At 46.8% G+C, this 12,811-nt stretch overlaps 1 protein-coding gene across 1 annotated transcript in view; it reads right to left on the bottom strand.

The window, feature by feature from the left end:
* MTOR (mechanistic target of rapamycin kinase) overlaps positions 1–12,811 on the bottom strand; it is a 110,924-nt gene that overhangs the window by 42,028 nt on the left and 56,085 nt on the right. Inside the window, exon 29 of the mRNA XM_074306285.1 lies at positions 779–854. Coding sequence (XP_074162386.1) covers positions 779–854 — 76 coding nt within the window. The remainder of the gene's footprint in view (positions 1–778; positions 855–12,811) is intronic.

Genomic DNA, 12,811 nt, shown 5'->3' with positions numbered 1-12,811 from the left:
CCTATCGGAACTTGCAGATGTACTTTCTGCGCCATTACACCAAGTTGAAGACAGTGCATTAAGGAGGGAAGCTTATCAACCACGTAATGTTTGTCTCTGTTCCTAATCACAGAATCTCCTCGACTCCCAAAGAAGTCAATACAAAGTTTGATTTGTATACCTATTTTATATATCTATATACGTGGAGTGACTTAAAAATTTCTTGGGGCCGTGAATGGAAAGGTAAGAAGCCCTGGTCTAGGCCCATCCCATCATTTTACAGATGCAGAAACTGAGGTCCAGAGAAGGGAAATGGCTTGCTCCAGTCAGACGGCTGGGCAGCGGGACTTGAGCCCAAGGTTCCCAAACCGGGGACAGCGATGTGGCTTCGCAGACAGAGTGCTAGACTCGGCACCACAAGGACCCAAGAGTTAACTTTGCCCTGTGATCCTGAGCAAATTGTCTCAAGTCTCTCGGCTCAATTTCCTTTCTATAAAAGGGGGAGAACAGCTTCTGCCTCAGGATCCCACATGATAAAAACAGAAAGTGCTTTTCACACCTCAAAGGGCCAAGAAGAATAAGTATTTCAGTGTTGTGCCGATACTGGCTCTCATATAATTTTTCCTACATTTACTATTTTATTTTCTGACTTACAGTAAACTCGATCTCTCTAAAGGGTCTCTAAGACCCAGCGAGGGGCCATGTCAGGAATGAGGCATCCGGAGAGCCTGGCTGCCAGGCCAGGCCCCTGTGCCCTCACCCTCTTGGGCTGCTTTCCCCAGCCAAGGGAAGGACTCACCAGCTCTCCAAAATGCTTCATGGCATACTCCAGCACCCCAGCCGCTGCCTCTGGCTGTTGAAGCTTATTGTTGATGCTAGGAGAACAAAGAGAAGGTGGTTATCCTCTCAGAGCTGAGGCTGTGAGGTGCTATAGATCCTGCACAAGCCCACCAAACCTCTGGGCAGACCAAACGTCCTCTGGCCTGGAAAGGCCAGCTTGAACGATTTCCTCTGGAGTACTGTGCTCTTACTCAGTTTGGAGTGATGCAATTGAGGAGGTGGCCTTTGTGACCATCCAGCCGGACACTCTAAGAGCTTCCGTGGGGGCACCCGGCCCATCAGCCACCTCTGGATGCCCGCCATGGGTCAAAGACCACCCAAGCTTCGCAAACAGAAAACGCACCTCTAATGTTCCCAGGGATAAAGCACGCCTATGGAACCACCCTCCTCGGGGGCTTCATGGACCCAGGGGACACTGATGGAACTAGGGCCGCCGCCGAGGGCAGCCAAGTGTATAAGTGGTCCAAGAACATGCACCGGGCAGTACGGGCCGGTGACTCGGGGCCCTCGGGAAGCTCTCTCCTCCTCCCTGAGGCCGGAGGCTCTGAGGAGGCTCAGGGCATTCTGGCCATGGCCCTTCCCCAGTGCAGATGCTCTTTTCCTCCCTCCCTTCCTCCTTCTCTTGTGGATTAGGCTGGGGGTGGGGGAAGGCTCTTTTGCTCTGCACTGTTGTAAAGGCCAGGTGCCTGGTAAATACGGATTATTTCTTCAATCAAGTTATGGAGCCCATATCTGCAGTCGGGTTCAGATGGCAACAGAGTGTGAGGCTGGCATCGGAGTTTCGCCTCTGCTACTCAATGCTCGAATGATATTGGCCAAGACCTAACATCTGTAGACTCCATTTCTCTCGGTAAATAAAGAAGCGGGCGAGCAGCTCGATAAGGGGCTCTCGAGCTCTAGTCTTGGTTCTCCCGGGAGTTCCCCGACCTGGCTGGCTTCTGGCACAGGTCTAGTGGAGCTAGAATGATGTGGTATACAGGTGGGGCACAGTGGGCAGGACTTGGAGTCCTGCTTCAGACCCACTAGCTGTGTGACCCTGTGCAGGTCACTTTACCTCTCATGGTCTCAGAACTCTTCTGTAAAATGGAACTAACAGTGCCTATGGTTATAAAGATGAAAGGAGCCACTTATGTATGAGAAGTATAAAAAATAAAGTCCACTATGGATCCAAGTACAAGATAACAATTTTTTGTGTCCAGAAGGACAGAATGTCAACAAAATGAAAACAAGTCAACATTTTCAAAGTGTTAGAAAAGTGCCCTGCACATAGAAGACAGGGCTTCAAGTCCCACCTTGCATTCAGAATGGCAAATCATATTACTGTTCAATGCCTTAAGCAACTACCTGGGACTATAAATTGCAGAAGAAGTAATGGGGACAAAGGGAATCCCACTCTAACAGAAAAAGATCCCTGTGTAATTGCTTCACCTTGTTTGCCTCAGTTTCCCACCTGTAAAATGAAGGGGAGGACATGGCAAACTACTTCAGTATCTTTGCTGAGAAAACCCCAAATGGGGTCATGGAGAGTTGGACATAACTGAATAACAATCCGACAATAAGAGTTTTCCAAAGTGATTTTACACATTATCTCGTTTGATCCTCCCTCCTAAGGGAGGGAGGTGCTACTGTTAAGCTGTTCTCCTTACAGATGAAGAAACTGAGGCAAACAGGCTGAAGTGATCTGCCCAAGGTCTCGGAGCTAACAAGTATCTGAGGGCATATTTCAAGTCTGGTCTTCCCGACTCCAGGATGGTGCATCCAGCTGTGATGGCAGCAGCAGTGGTAACGGGGGAACAAGTGCAGTACAACTGTGAACCAAGTGGGCTAAGCTGGTCAGAGAGCCTGGCGACAATCTAGAAAGCAGCCAAAGACGAAAGCCCTGAGAACTCTCTGGCAAAGGAACCATAGTTCAGTTCTGGGGGTCAAGAGAAAAAGACTTCTAGAGAAGTTCTGAGGAGTGAACAGTTCAGACCAGTGAGGCCTAAGAACCAGGGCTGGATCCTAAGAATTGTGCAGGTAAAAACTAACCAAATCAGAGTCAATTTTGTTTAAAAAAAAAAAAAAAAAAAAAAAAAAAAAAAAAGTGGCCTAAGTAGCAGGTACAGAGGCAGAGATTGGGGTTGGATGCGCACATAGCCTTTCCTGTTCCCCCTCCTCCCACCTTGTCTTTATTGCAGCATCTCTGGATTTAAGTACATGTTATTTCCAGGGAGATCAAGGCTACTTGAGGGCAGGGACTATTTCATTTTGCCTCTGTATTCTCAGTCCCAGCACATAGTAAGTGCTTAATAAATGCTGACTGATCAGGATGCACCCCTAGCTTAAGTTTCAAGGCTTTTCAGCTTTAAAGACCAGAGCAAATGTGTACCCACCATTTTCCCATTTTCCCCTTTCCCCTTCTCCTCTCATTTAGTACTGAAGACAACTTAACCAAAAAACCCATCTCTAGTTAATTGTCCTAACAATTCCTTGGGGAGATCCAGTTCTCTGGCCTCTCATTTTCCCTCAAATGTTATCTGACGTGAAGAACTGAAGAATGGCCATTGTATTTTTTCTTAGAGAGAGAGAGAGACAGACAGACAGACAAAGACAGATAGAGAGAGGGAAAGCATCACTAAGCAGCACTGTTGCCATGGTTCTCTTTTATCATTTTAATTTCCTCCAGAACTCTCTCTTCTTAAGCTATATTTTCCCTTTTGCCTTTTGCCTTTGTGGACTGCCCACGTGAACAAGACTATTGGAGAATCCTAACAGACATTGAAGTTTCACAGCAGATTTCAACTGGATCAAAGTTATCAACCTACTGATGACCCAAGACATTTCAGGATATTCCATTCCTCTTCCTCCTGTCTTTACTAAGCACCCCAATGAGTTGAGCATTTTATTGAGAATAGCAAAGATGCAATCCTCACACTTGGGGAACTTATAACCTCATGGGCTCTCAATATACTATCTGTGCTTGTAAATAGTGTTTAAATAGTTGACATTTTATGTTTATATACTAAATAGATTTTTGACAGGTTTATGGGTTAAATGTTGTAAATTAGCTAATAATGTTATAAATTAGGATTGTATATGTGTGTGTGTGTGTGTGTGTGTGTGTGTGTGTGTGTGTGTGTGTGTGTGAGAGAGAGAGAGAGAGAGAGAGAGAGAGAGAGACACACAGAGAGAGAGACCCATCCTTCTCTCTTTATTCATTTACTCCCAAATCAATAAGGCTGTCTCCACCTGTCTCACCTCCGACCATACACTTCTTGATTCTTCCCATTTTTATCTCCTACAAGCTACTGAAACACATCCTAGAACCTTTCTTTGTGACAGTAAATCAGGCCACTGAGGCAGGGATTTCTATGGGCAAAGGAAAAAGGGACAGATCAGCTCACATGGGATTCATTTGGCCTACACAGTCCAGGGGGTAGACTCCTTTCTACTCTGAATCGTGGGGATAGATGTTGGGAAAAGGGTCAACAAGCCTTTTTAGAACTCAGGAAGCTTCTCACTCTGTCTCCTGTCTGGGGGAAACATAGCCGTCCTTTGAAACATGTCTGTTTCAAACCCAAAAGGACTTTCATGAGATTAAGGGGAGGAGTCAAAGACGTGGCTCCTGTTGAGAAAGGGCCTTTGCTTAAGAGACTCCTTTAATGAGAACCTGCCATTTTATGGGGCAGCTGGAATTTTATAAAGCTCATTGTATATAAGCTTTCCTGTGGGCTTACTTACTAATGCTGCAGATCTTCTAAAGGGGCGATTGTTCAAAGTAGTAGAGGAGTGTTTCACAACACAAACCAGACCAATACTAACAGGAGACCAGCAAAAAGCACCTAAGTAAAACAAACTGGCCAAGAGTTTGGGGAGGGGGAGAGGGAAAGAACAGAGAAAAAAGGGGGGGGGGTGATACAGAGACAGAAAAAGAGAGGAAGGGAGAGACAGAGAAGACAGAGAGAAAGGGAGGGTGGAAGAGAGATATATTAAAAAGGGAGGGAAGGGGAAGACAGAGAGACACAGACACAGAAACAGAAAGACAAACAGAGAGAGAAGAGACACAGAGACAGAGACAGACAGACACAGAGAGAAAAAGACAGAGAGAGAAAGGGGAGGGGGTGTTTGAGATTTTAGCAACATTCCCAAGGCTTCAGGGTATAGACTAATGGTCCTCAAACTTTTTAAACAGGGGCCAGTTCCCTGTCCCTCAGACTGTGGGAGGCCGGACTACAGTAAAAACAAAAGCTCACACTCTGTCTCCGCCCCTCAGCCCATTTGCCATAACCCGGCAACGGCATAAACGTCCTCAGTGGCCGCATCTGGCCCATGGGCCATAGTTTGAGAACCCCTGGTATAGACAAACGGCAGCCAGACCACTTTTTCCAAATGCAGCCTCCCTCTCCTGTGTAACCTCCCAGGGGCCAGAAGAGCAGGAGATTCCTCCCAAGCAGGAATACTGAGACCAAGAGACCAGGATTCCATTAGAAGAGGTAGAGAAGCAGCAGTTTCTGAGTACCTGAGCCCCTTAGACAGACATCCCGTATTTGCTACTGACTGGTGTTCAATCTACGCGCAGAGGAGACAAGTGTCCAGAGACCATCCCCACAGCACAGCCCAAAGGCGGCGAGTGTTGTTTCAGATGACAGGGAGAGACTGGAGCCAAAGGGAAAAAGGATCCCATGAACCTTTTCCTGGGATGCCAGAAAGTACAGGGAAGATGGACATGGGAATGTACACACAGAAACGGAAGCCCCAACTGGTCCCAGGGACTTAATTTTCATTACAGAAAGCTCTGTTAAACATTGAGGGCCTGCTCGACTTCTTGGAGTTTCAGGGGATATTTTTCCCATAAATCCTCCCATTGGCAGGAGGAAGGATGAGAAATACTGTTGATGATTTTGATTCTGCACAAAGATGGACGGCGCCAAAGCTTTTCTGCCTACCACTGGGTCCGGTCCCACATACCCAAGAGTGTTAACTGTGTTCTCTTCCACACACTCTTCCAATTCATCCAAAAAGGGGGAAGATATGAAGAAGCTCTTTATGCAGAAGAGATCCCCACAGGCACCGTCCCTATCAACTGTGCTTCATTTGAAATACACTGTGGCACCCCGATTGCTACTTTCTGACCATCTAAGCTTGACATAATGTTTTTCTCTTAGTGTCTTCTTTTGTAAAAGGGGAGGGTGAAATCCAGAAGGTCTCATGGCCTTAGCAAAGCAATAAAAGTCACCCTCACTCCCGCTCTCCCCTCCAAGCTAAGCCCCAGTGATCCCTGGAAAGGGCAGGAGTGTTCTCATGCACTTGAGAAACAGAGGATGTCCTTAACCACCTTTCCCCAGTTTGTGGGTTTCCTAAGTTATGACCTTCAATGGGAGCTTGAATGATGCTAAATGTGTCCTGCTAATGTCCCTCCTCTGGCTTTTCTAGATTTCTACTTATCTCTTGTAAGAGTCCTTGCCCTTCCTGATGACCTTCACTCGATTAAGTGACGCAATGACCGTTTTCCATCAACCCCAACACGCTGCCAAACCCAGACAGGCTGCCCTGTCATCTGGAGAAGCTCCAGCATTACCAAAGGTTCCAATGACACTTTTCTGAAGACATTACTATCTCCTTCCCAAGGGTCTCTGGGCTTAGGCTCTCTCTGTTATTTCCAGCGTGGCCCACAACCAGCATCTCATCTGGTCTGTCAAGTGAGAATTCTCTGAATTCCCCTGGCATTTAGCAAGGACCACATGCAACCCAGATGTTTGGGGGCTGCTGGATGGTCTGGATGAGGAGATTTCAAACCTACGTTTGGAGAACAAACCAGACGCTGCTTTTTGATCCTTAGAATGTTGAGGGCTGGTGAGGACTTTCCACCATATTATTTCTACCACTCCTTTCTCACAGAGACCCAGTTCTGTTCAGTATATTATAAATACCATTTTGTTATTCCTACATGAACCATAGAAAGATGGCAGGGAAGCTGGGTCCTGTATTTTATCAGCTACCCAATTAACTTCTCGGGGACTTTGGTAACAGCAAGAGAAGAGCCTGAGGAAATGAAAAGCAAGTGGGTCTCCTTTTGATTGGGGTGATTTGAAAGGGAAAAGACAGCAATTAAGGAGAAAGTAAAGTGAGGACTTTTGAAATGTTACAGGGAAGGAGAGTGTGACTTGACATGTATTTCGCCAATTTAAATGCAGACTGCAGGCAAAAGCAAGGGAGAGATTGAAAATCCTCAGAGCTACCCAATTTAAATTCAGAGGCAGGTGAAAATAGGACTCATGGGTCTGGTAGGATCATAATTTCATTGATTTGTGTCAAGAACTTTGGAAGAATTACTTTTTTCCCCTGCAATAGGAGGGGAAGGGAAAGAGGCAGGCTTTTTCTATAAGGTTTCTAGGCTGGAGAACCCTGTGTCCTTGGAGCTCTGGGCAAACCACATTAGCAGGTTGTTGGAAATGAGATGAAATAGATTTGTTCTGAGAGGTGACCAGCCTTGGACAAATGACAACGGATTCCCTAAGGTTTGGTCCCAGAGTGGCCCGGGAGCAAATGCATCTTGCCACACATCTTCACCTTCCTCTGTAAGCAATTTCAGATGTGTCAAAATGTCTGGAGATGTCAAAGTGGCAGCCTTGGGGGGGGGGGGGGAAGAAGGACAGGAGAGCGGACTGGGGAGATGAACGACTGCCAGGAGGCGATTCCCAGAGGGCACAGCGGCTCACAGCAAGTAGAGGAGGAAAGGACCATCAGGCCACCCCCGGTGCTGGCTTTCATACCTGGGGCACCCCTGCCTTTGCCCCTCGTCTTTCCTGGCAGGGGTGGAGAGGAGCCCAGCGTATCTCCGGCCCGCTAAACGGAAGGCCGTCCTCCGAGTGTCAACGAGCACAAGCTGGCGGGCGCGGTGTGCCGCCGGGGGCCCTGTCAGAGGCAGGCCGTAAAAATGATGAACGCCTGTCACCTCTCGGAGGCTTGGGCTGATTTAGGAAGCTCCTGGCAGGCGCGTCACTCCCAGAGTGTCAGCCAGTTAATTACTTCCAACTTTATCTTTCTTGTCACCACTTCCTGACAAATTGGCCATTATCTTTTATTCTTCCACAATGAGCACGGCTCTTGTTTCTGGTGCTTAGTTCTACTCCCCCCCACCCCTCCCCTTCCTTGCCCCCTTTCCACGTCCTCTGCTTCGAGGGGTTCTGTTGGCCGACATGATGGGCCTGCCGTCCTGGGCTCTTTGCTTCCCTCCTGGAGGTAGACAGGAGCCCAGGGAAGGAAGCCGGGGGCAGCCCGCCCGAAGCTGCTTCCTCAGAGGCTCCCAAGCACAGGTCATCAGGCATGGACCTGGCTGCTCCTGTTAGCCTGTTGGGATGCTTCTTGGAGTCTGGCAGCTCTGCACCTTCACCTGAACGACCTCGATCAAGAGTGCCAGACAGGCAGGGCAGAGCATGGACCCACCAAGGCCTGGGAGCAATGAGGGAGCCTGGGGAACCTCTAGCCTGAATCACACAGCACAAGACCCACCCGCAGCTGCACCCTGAAGGCTTGGGGCAATATGTCACCAGTAAATTATGTTATGCTGTATAAATAGCAATCTGCTTCAGGTCTTGAAAGATGCTTTATAAAGGCTGGTTGTTACATTACGACCTACAGGAGGCTAGTAGTAGCCAGAAATAAATTTGAGCTCTACTGCCTATAGGTAAAAGATCTGATTTTGGGGGCATGGCTGAATAGGAGGCATTTAAGCGCCAGAAGTTTGAAGCTATAAAGTCACAATTTGTTGCTTGTGCTTCAGTTATATAAAAAGTTTCCTTTCCACTCTGCTTGCATGAGCTTTTCAAGAGGGGTCCAGATTATTGGTGGCATACTGACAGGCTATGAAATGAGTGAGTCCAGGAGCCTGGAATGTGTTTTTGCAGAGAAGTGAGTGTTTTTTGAACAGCTCCTCACTTCTCTGGACCAAGTGCTCTTTCTCCGTGCTGGGGAAGTGGGGGAGCAGATGAGAGAGTGAGGGAGGAACAGGGCTGGGCACTTTTCCTGGAAGCCAAGGAGCAACAGTTAAAGCCAGGCTTAGCCTTGCAAGGAGCAGTGTCAACACCTTTGGGACATGTGTTTGGAATTAAGATGCCGTGAGGTAAGTTTTGTGCGTCTCCTGAGAGTGCTCGGTCCGGCTCCAGCTCCCCTCACACAGCCAGCCGAGCTTTCCCTGTCACTAATCGCTTGTTCAGGCGCTATCGTCTCAAGTTCCGTTACATTCTTCAAGAATGACCGGTCTGTTTTCCACTCAGACAGGATGGCCGAGCCCCAGACCGGAGGGGAGCATCCTCGCTCGGGGGGGCCGCTCAGAGCAGCAAGGGCCTGTCCTTTGTCTCATCTTCCCATCAAAGCCTTGGCTGGGGTCAATAGACATTGCTGGAGCTTATGAGGATGGAGTCATTCGCTCCCTCTCAGTGGAGGGATGGTCTGTAAAGGGCAGATCTATTCCAGAGAGAAGTCCAGCTTCACAGGGAGCTCTTATCTTTGCCCTACCCCCATTCCACTCTATGATGCTAAGAGCCGCTTTATCTCTGATGCTGTATAAATATCACCTGCACATCCTAAGGCCAAGATCTTGGACAGAGCAAAATACATCAGGGGGATGGGAGCAGGAATAGAATGGAACTCTGGGATTTACCAGAATTGTTATCAATTCTACCCGAGAATATCTCCTTAGAATTGGGAGAAAAGAAAGGGCCAATTCTTTTTATGTTCCAAGATACCATTTCTTAGAGTGCCTTAGTTTCTTACTATAGCATATACTCCTCAAAGGCAGAGATTAAATCTTAATTATCTTTCCATCTTGCTAGGTGCCTAGCAAGCAGTAGGTACTCAGGAGTTTCTTATGAGAAGAATGAGAACTAGTTTTCAGTGTCTAAAAAGGATGAAAGAAAAATGAACAAAGCTAAGAATCTTGAAAAGGATAAAGAAGAATTTGGTATAGAGAGCATTCACCAGTCAAATCTGGCCTCAGACACTTACTAGCAATGTGACTCTGGGCACTTCACCCTGTTTGCCTGTTTCCTTATCTGTCAAATGAGCTAGAGAAGGAAATATAAACCAGACCAGTATCTTTTTTTTTTTTTTTTTTTTTTTTTTGCTGAGGCAATTGGGGTTAAGTGTCTTTCCCAGGGTCACACAGCTAGGAAGTACCTGAGACCAGATTTGAACTCATGTCCTCCTGACTTCTGCTTCTTTCATACTTGAGCATAGAGCAGCAGCCCAGGAAACAAACCCGGGCAAACCTTAGTCATTTTTTGACCTTTCTTTTAGATGAAAAAAAAAAGCACCTAGCTGCCCCCAGCCCAGTATCTATGCCAAGAAGAGTCAGACGAGACTGAATTGAGCAAACCACCATGAAGAAGAACCTGAATATTCAGGTGATCAAACTCCACTTTCCCTCACCCTGTTTTCCCCTCTTTAACTCTCTTTTCTTCTTTCCTTTCCGGATGTTGAAAACTCCATCTTGTCTCTGAAAAATCCTGCCCCCCTTCCACCCCTCACCAGAGGTCGTTCTTGTCTTCCCCAGCTGGGAAGAAAGACAATTCTTAGGGCCCTTTGCCAATTAGTCCCTCCTCACAAAGCAGTCAGTCTGAGCCTTGACAGAATAATTGGTACCCTACTCAATGAAGCAAGCTGTGAATCTGGAAAAGATTTCCAAAGAGTTCAAATATTAACATACTTATCATTAAAAAGGTAGATTTTTCTAGGATGGCAAGTATTTGCTTGATCTTATAATCTTCTTTATCTCAACTACTCTGAAATCAATACTCTTTAAAGGGTTGGGAGACACAGGAATTAATTCTTTCTCAGAGACGTCCAGGAAAAGGCCAGCTAACTCACTAAAAGGTGAGAGATGGATGGACCACTTCAAGGACATTCCCAGCAGGGTACGGGTTCCAAATCCCTCTTTAAAAGTAAGCTTTCACATCACTGTGAAACATCAAACTGCTTCTGTGCAAAATGAAAGCAGGGTTGGTTTCTTCCCTGCAAAAAACAGAAGGTACATTTCTACAGGTCCTTAATGATGCTTCATCACCGATGGTGGGAAAGGGAAAAAGCCACAGGGTTTTCAGAATAATTTGCCTGCAGAAAATATATGTCATGGCCATCAAAGAACAGTTGAGTGAAGAAGCCAACTGGAAGTCGGGGCCAGGATTAGGAGAAAAAAGAATGCTCTCCTTTCCTCCCCAATATTCACGAATGCTTGCCTGGCTTCTCTTCCATATCAGAGTTTAATTTTCACCATTGGAGCAATGCTGGGAAGAGGGGACACTTGACTTGTGTCTACTTTGGAAAACCCAATTTTTTTGGCGTGGGCCGTTCCCTTTTCTGGCTCACTTTTCCAATCTTCAGATTTATTTACATTCAGGCAGCTAAACAACTTGGGAAGAAAAGCTTCAGCAACTCAGGGAAAAGCCAACTGTTGAAAAGAATCTTAGACAAGCATCAAGGCTTTGTTTCCAGGAAGCAGATGCCAGTAAAGAGGCACAATTGCTGAATCTGAGGTACTTCAGAGGGTCTAACTACTCATCACCTTTCCTGGAAAAGAATATCACGGGGCTGGTAAGTATGGGTAAGTCACTTTCAGATCATGCAAGGGTACTCACTAAGAATCATTTTCTGATTGGAGAATATTAGAAACAGATGAGAAAAAATGGCCAGGAAGCCAACACACTCCAAACTTCCCTGCTTGCCAAGGCAAGAGCTAAGAAATCACTTGAGGATTTAGTGCTTAAAATGCTACTGTGGTAGAAAGAAGCATGATCCCATTCAAAGGCTAGGAGATAAAAACAAAAACAAAAACCAACAACAGTTTTGGGGGGGCTTAAGGAACTCCAGTGGAGCCTGATGATTTGAGCGCAGGCTTCTGGGGGGATGAAAGCTAATGCTGCCAGAAGCTAAGACAGGCAGACTTGTCTGAGTGCCACCTCTGAATAAAGGCGTTAAAGCTGTGGCTTCCTTCATACTTGAGCATACAGCAGCAGCCCAGGAAACAAACCCGGGCAAACCTTAGTCATTTTTTGACCTTTCTTTTAGATGGAAAAAAAAAAAAATCACATTTAGTATCTGTGATGGGTTTAGTACCCAAAAGTCTTGCTCCTTAGAGGTTAGGCTAGTTTTTTCCTTAAAAGGTACTGAAACTGTCCTTGAGACCTCTTGGTCATAGAGGAATAAGGCCTGGTCTGTTGGGGTAGTTCCCCTGGGGGGGAGGGGTCTGAGTACACAAAGAGCCAGCAGGTGAAAGGCTAGAGCTCTTCAGATTTCTGATAAAGCCCAGCAGCGTGACCAACACTGGCACAGGAAAGCTGGGCTCCACTGAATCGAGGCCGTAACTTCCATGAACCTTCTCTCCTGCTCTAAATATCCTCCCCCGTTATAGCCAAGTCAATCTCGTCTGGTTAATTAGTGGACCACAAGCATCTTATTTCGTTCGAATATTGAATCTGAGGTAACAGACCAGCCTGGTCAGTCCTGGCCTATCACGGTATCTCTTGTGACCTACAAAGAATTTGCCTGTGAGAGAGATGGAGGCTCTGGATGTGGAAAAGGGCCCAGACTACATGATGGGAGAAGGCAGAAGGAGCTGACTTTGTGCCTTGTGTAGTACATGTACCCCATGGCTTTTAATATTTTGTACGATCTCAGTACTGGAAAGAACTTCAGCGACCAATCAGCCCAAGCCATTCTTGATTCGCGAGTCTCCTCTACATCCCCCTCAACAAAAAGTGGCCATCAATCGCTCAAAAACCTTAGGTAAGGTTCAGGGGACGTCCAGAAGCAGGCCATCCATTGTCCTTTGGGAGGCAGCTGTCCCTTAATTCAACCAAACCTCAATTTCTCTTTCTGTAATGATCCTGAGCCAAGCCTAACTCTTCCAGACTGGGGAAACACCTATCATTCTGTCCCTCTTCTTTTCCCAAGGAAAATGGTCCCAGTTCTCTCAATCAGTCCAATGGGGCAAGCTCTCGAGGCCCCTGGCCATTCA

This window comes from Sminthopsis crassicaudata, chromosome 3, assembly GCF_048593235.1.
Source record: "Sminthopsis crassicaudata isolate SCR6 chromosome 3, ASM4859323v1, whole genome shotgun sequence".
NCBI classification, from domain to species: domain Eukaryota; kingdom Metazoa; phylum Chordata; class Mammalia; order Dasyuromorphia; family Dasyuridae; genus Sminthopsis; species Sminthopsis crassicaudata.
This window is presented reverse-complemented; position numbering and strand designations above follow the sequence as displayed.